The 5,915-nt window shown below is 21.6% G+C and overlaps 1 protein-coding gene across 2 annotated transcripts; it reads right to left on the bottom strand.

The window, feature by feature from the left end:
- Positions 1 to 283: 283 nt before the first annotated feature.
- LOC135923930 (uncharacterized) lies at positions 284 to 1,699 on the bottom strand. 2 transcript variants are annotated; one of them, XM_065458952.1, is made up of 3 exons: positions 1,581 to 1,687; positions 1,268 to 1,507; positions 284 to 1,022 (listed from the first exon to the last, which is right to left on the bottom strand). In XM_065458952.1, the coding sequence occupies exons 1-3, from the start codon at positions 1,612 to 1,614 to the stop codon at positions 964 to 966; spliced, it is 333 nt and encodes a 110-aa protein (XP_065315024.1). In that variant the 5' UTR covers positions 1,615 to 1,687; the 3' UTR covers positions 284 to 963. The 2 variants fall into 2 exon arrangements, 1 of the variants encoding a protein (XP_065315024.1); XR_010571298.1 differs by having other exon boundaries at positions 1,242 to 1,699.
- Positions 1,700 to 5,915: the final 4,216 nt, after the last annotated feature.

Raw genomic sequence — 5,915 nt, 5'->3', positions numbered from 1 at the left:
AATAGCTAAATATTAATAAAAGTATAATTTTTTTTGGCGTTGATAAAGCTATCCTTTCAAAAATATCCCAGCGGATGAAATAATATTTTTCTATTAAAATCTTTAGACATTTTTGGAATTGGATAAAAATAAAGTTATTACCAAACTATAATTTACTTCTGGCACCTTACTTTAAAAAGATGAAAGGTGCAATAATTTTTTTTCAATTTTTTGAAAGATTTATATAAGTTAATTGATGATACTACGAAATAAGATTTATAAATAGATTACATGACTTGTTTATTAACTCATATTTTGTTATATTTTATTACTCTAAAATAATAATTTAATTTTTTTTAAATTCCCAATTAAATATTCTTGAAACTTTTTTACCGCGTATATAACAGATAAAACTTCCCTCTCTATATTAGTGTAATTAAACTCTGATTTCAGTAAAGCTCTTGACGCAAAAGCAATGGGTTTCTCTTTACTATCACCATCAATATGAAATAAGACTGCTAGACCTTTCTTTGAAACATCAGTTGCAATGCCTATTGGTAGATCCGGAGGCGGAGTATTTATCATATTTTTTAGGTCGTCGAAGCTTTCTTGATGTGTATTATCCCATAACAATTTGTCTTTATTAACCATTTTGTATAAAGAATCAGCTACGTCCGCAAAATTACTTAAAACTTTCGATAATAGCTCGCCATCCCCAAAAATGTTGTCAATTCATCTTTTGTCTTCGGTTCCGGCATGTTAGAAATAGCTTTTATCTTATCAACGTTGGGATGTATACCATGTTTGTTATCATGTCCCAAAAAGCGTATTTTATCAGGAATAAACTTTTGTTGAGGGTTTTAACTATTTTCTTGATAAATATTTCTTTGAAAGTCATGGCCTCTTATTGTCCATCGTTGTATGTTATCGTAATTAGATTGTAAATTTTGTCGTTCATCATGGTCTCCATATCTCACCAATTGTTTATTCTTCTGTTTTCCTGCCTCTTTGCCTTTCTACATGTTTCACGGTTGTATCATCTTCTGTTTTTTCGTTTAAAGAAATATTTTCAACTTTAGCAATTATATTTTCTTCTAATTCTAATTCTTCAAAATCATCTCTTAAAGTAAGAACTTCTGCTAATGTAATATTTTCTTTTAACGTAATTTTCTGCCTAATATTTTTGCGGATTGATGAAATTTTTAAATAACTCTACTATCACTTAGCAAACATTCATTTTTTTAAATGCATAATCTACTTACCCAATTGATGTAACTTTCGTTTTTACCTTGTACAGCTGCGTTAAATAATAATAAGTTGGAACTTGTAGATTTCCTCGGGTGTAATAACCTGAATTTTTCAATCAATATCGATGGATTGATGAAGTCGGTAGGTGAACATATCGATTTAAACTTGATATATACCTCATTTGGTAGTCTTCTTGTAAAGGAACCTGCTTTTTCGATGTCCGAGATCTGAGTGTCCTTGAAGATGTCTTCGAATCTTCTCAAAAAAAGATCGCCATTGCCTGAGTATATTGGAAATTCAATATTTATTTTAATATTATTGGGAATCTGTTTCATATTTATTTATTTATTTACGATATCCTCGAATATGTAGCGGAGCTGCCACCATAAAGTTTTCTAAAATATTATTTATTTTATTTCAAATTATTAATTTAATTTTATATAATATATTTTAAAATTTTTACATTTTTTATATCAAACTAAAAAATCAGGCTTATATAACAATTTTAAAAATCAATCTACACTATTTATATTTTAAAAAAAATCAAAAACATAAAAAAAACAATTTAAAGGTTAGTATTAATCGGTCATATCAACAAATACAAATATTAAAAGTGAAAATGATAAAATATGATTATTAAATGATTTTTTAGTAAAAATTGTTTGTTCAAGTCTAAATGATATAAATTTGCTTTCAATTTATAAAGGGGGAATGTAGTAATGTGGAAATTATAGCATCTATTAGAATGAGCAGATGCTTGCTGTAGTGATAAATTAAATATGTTATATTAAATAATTGTAATTTCTAATTTACAAATCTAATAATATTTTATAAAATTTAAATTTTTTATAAAAATGAGACAATAAAAAAAATTATTACGATTTTTATGAATTATTCCTCATGAGATATCTTTTTTATATCTTTTATTAACATTATGTTAATTATTTTTTTAAAAAGTCGATTTTTAAAAGACGCCATCATTAGGAGGGATTTATATTGTTTTTTATATTTTTAATATAATTATTTCTAACACTATTATAACCAACTGCCAATATTATAAATAAATTAATTGGTGATTTAAGATATTATTTTGCTCAAAATTTATATTTGAAAAATAATTGTATTTATTTAAAAATAATAACATATTTTAAATTAAACATTATAAATAATTCAAGCATTTATTCATCTTGTATAAAACAATTAGAAGTAAAATGCCTTCCACAAATAATACTATATTTATTAGGTATAAATTTTTTCCTATTTATAACTTGCAACCATTTTTATATTAAAAAAGGAAGGGTTAATATTTGATGCTATGTTTATATTAGATAATATAAATTTTACATAATAATTATTCTTTTAATGTTTAATAATGTAAAAATTTATATATTTGATGCTATGTTTATATTAGATAATAAACATTTTACATAATAATTATTCTTTTAATGTTTAATAATGTAAAAATTTATATATTTGATGCTATGTTTATATTAGATAATATAAATTTTACATAATAATTATCTTTTAATGTTTAATAATGTAAAAATTTATATATTTGATGCTATGTTTATATTAGATAATAAAAATTTTACATAATAATTATTCTTTTAATGTTTAATAATGTAAAAATTTATATATTTGATGCTATGTTTATATTAGATAATATAAATTTTACATAATAATTATTCTTTTAATGTTTAATAATGTAAAAATTTATATATTTGATGCTATGTTTATATTAGATAATATAAATTTTACATAATAATTATCTTTTAATGTTTAATAATGTAAAAATTTATATATTTGATGCTATGTTTATATTAGATAATATAAATTTTACATAATAATTATTCTTTTAATGTTTAATAATGTAAAAATTTATATATTTGATGCTATGTTTATATTAGATAATATAAATTTTACATAATAATTATTCTTTTAATGTTTAATAATGTAAAAATTTATATATTTGATGCTATGTTTATATTAGATAATAAAAATTTTACATAATAATTATTAATGTTTAATAATGTAAAAATTTATATATTTGATGCTATGTTTATATTAGATAATAAAAATTTTACATAATAATTATTCTTTTAATGTTTAATAATGTAAAAATTTATATATTTGATGCTATGTTTATATTAGATAATATAAATTTTACATAATAATTATTCTTTTAATGTTTAATAATGTAAAAATTTATATATTTGATGCTATGTTTATATTAGATAATATAAATTTTACATAATAATTATCTTTTAATGTTTAATAATGTAAAAATTTATATATTTGATGCTATGTTTATATTAGATAATAAAAATTTTACATAATAATTATTCTTTTAATGTTTAATAATGTAAAAATTTATATATTTGATGCTATGTTTATATTAGATAATAAAAATTTTACATAATAATTATTCTTTTAATGTTTAATAATGTAAAAATTTATATATTTGATGCTATGTTTATATTAGATAATATAAATTTTACATAATAATTATTCTTTTAATGTTTAATAATGTAAAAATTTATATATTTGATGCTATGTTTATATTAGATAATATAAATTTTACATAATAATTATTCTTTTAATGTTTAATAATGTAAAAATTTATATATTTGATGCTATGTTTATATTAGATAATATAAATTTTACATAATAATTATTCTTTTAATGTTTAATAATGTAAAAATTTATATATTTGATGCTATGTTTATATTAGATAATATAAATTTTACATAATAATTATCTTTTAATGTTTAATAATGTAAAAATTTATATATTTGATGCTATGTTTATATTAGATAATATAAATTTTACATAATAATTATTCTTTTAATGTTTAATAATGTAAAAATTTATATTTTTGATATAATTATATGTTAATTAAAAATAATAAATATAAAAAAATAAACTTGTGATAAGATATATGGAAATCGTTTACTATTACAATTCTGAACACAACACACTCCCCCATTATCTAAATAAAATAATAAATGATAGTGTGATATTAAAAGACATGTTTTGTATGTATCCTAAAATGCATTAACATATGATTTATAAGTCCATACTGAATTATGTTAAACTATATTTTAAAAAATTAAAAGGAGGGTTAGTCTTAGAATCATTTTTTTTAGGTATAATCAGCTAATCTACGTTCATAAAAATTCACTAGACCAAGAAATAATTAAAACAAATTATAATCTTACCATAATATTTAAGAATATAAGAAAAATAATATATCATAAATGGAAACTTTTCAAAATAAATTATCTTCATAGACTAGTTTCGGCAATATTATATATGTATTAATATTTCATGCTGACAAATAATGGATATCCAACAATGACATATAATATTTAATATTAGTTTTTAACATGAAAATAATTATTATAAAGGTTACCAAAATGGCGGGTCCAGCTGATTTGCTTTTAACGACGCTTAAAAATGCATTTTAATGAATGAATCGTCAGTCTAGGTATTATTATATGTCATTGATATCCAAACTACGAAATTGCGCTACAGCTGATTGCAATGTGAGGACATTTTTATCATGCATTTAATGAATGAATCCCCAATCTACGTTATATATATCATTGAAACCAGTAATAGAAAAAAAATTACAAAAAATAATTTTTTTAATATGGTCTTTAATGACCTATACAATTCTTACAATTAATTTAGATGAAATTTTTATGTCTTTTCACCTTTTTCGCTATCCATTTCTGCTGCCATTAAAATAATTTTATCAGAAATTGCTCAGCCCATGTAAAAGAATACTAAATTGTTCTAAGTGTAAGCTATTGTGGAATAAACATGGGCAATCTTCAAACTGTGCGGGCCTTTTTAAGGAAAACATGGGTAGATACTGATTAAACTGGTTAAAACGAGATTTATAACTCCGTGAAATTAATAGTGTCTTATCAAAGAGAATTGCCAAAAATTTGACGAATCTTCTGAAAAATCTGAATTACAGTGATTTTCAGATAACGACAAGTCGTTCAAGAATGAATATTGTATGATTAGTGTTAATTAAGAAAATGTTATGTATATATATGATATATATGTTAATTTTCAGGTCCGATAAAAATATGTTGTATAAAGTTTTACTACCTCGAAAATCTTATTTTTACCTGCGTAGCTCAATTTAATTTTATTTTAGAAAATTATATAATATTTTAATTTATTAATTCCTACAATATAACAATAATTTATTAAAATTTCCATTTTCCATCTTTGAAGTTTATATTCTTAGGATTTTAGGAATAAATGTCCGATTATTATATATTTTGTCCATAAACTGTTAGCAGAATCTTGAAAGGCGGTCTATCAGCTTGCATTATTATTCTGGGATCTTGATTTCCAAACTATATTAAATCTTGTGCTGATAAAATTTTATAACCCCCCAAGACCTAGACCAGCTCACTATAGTGATAATCAGGGATCCAAACCGAAGCAAATATCGGTTCAGGTTCAGGTTCGGATAAAAATAACGGTTCAAGGTTCAGGTTCGGTTCGTAAAAAATAAAAATATAGGTTCGGTTCGAACCTCTAAAAACCGGTTAAAACACTTTTGTATTTCAAACCTAAAATCGAAATATGTATAGGGAAGATTATTTTTTTTATCAAATTAAAAATACATATATTAAACCTTCATTTTTCATTATCATCATTCTCTA

The sequence above is a fragment of the Gordionus sp. m RMFG-2023 genome, chromosome 2 (assembly GCF_954871325.1).
Source record: "Gordionus sp. m RMFG-2023 chromosome 2, tfGorSpeb1-WG-v2, whole genome shotgun sequence".
Taxonomy (NCBI): domain Eukaryota; kingdom Metazoa; phylum Nematomorpha; class Gordioida; order Chordodea; family Parachordodidae; genus Gordionus; species Gordionus sp. m RMFG-2023.
This window is presented reverse-complemented; position numbering and strand designations above follow the sequence as displayed.

Coding starts and splice junctions, on each gene's coding strand:
- LOC135923930 (XM_065458952.1), bottom strand. CDS start 1,614: ATGGTGGCAGCTCCGCTACATATTCGAGGATATC. Junction 1,508..1,580: donor GCTACATATTCGAGGATATC/GTAAATAAATAA, acceptor CAATATACTCAG/GCAATGGCGATCTTTTTTTG. Junction 1,023..1,267: donor ATTTAACGCAGCTGTACAAG/GTAAAAACGAAA, acceptor ACGAAAAAACAG/AAGATGATACAACCGTGAAA.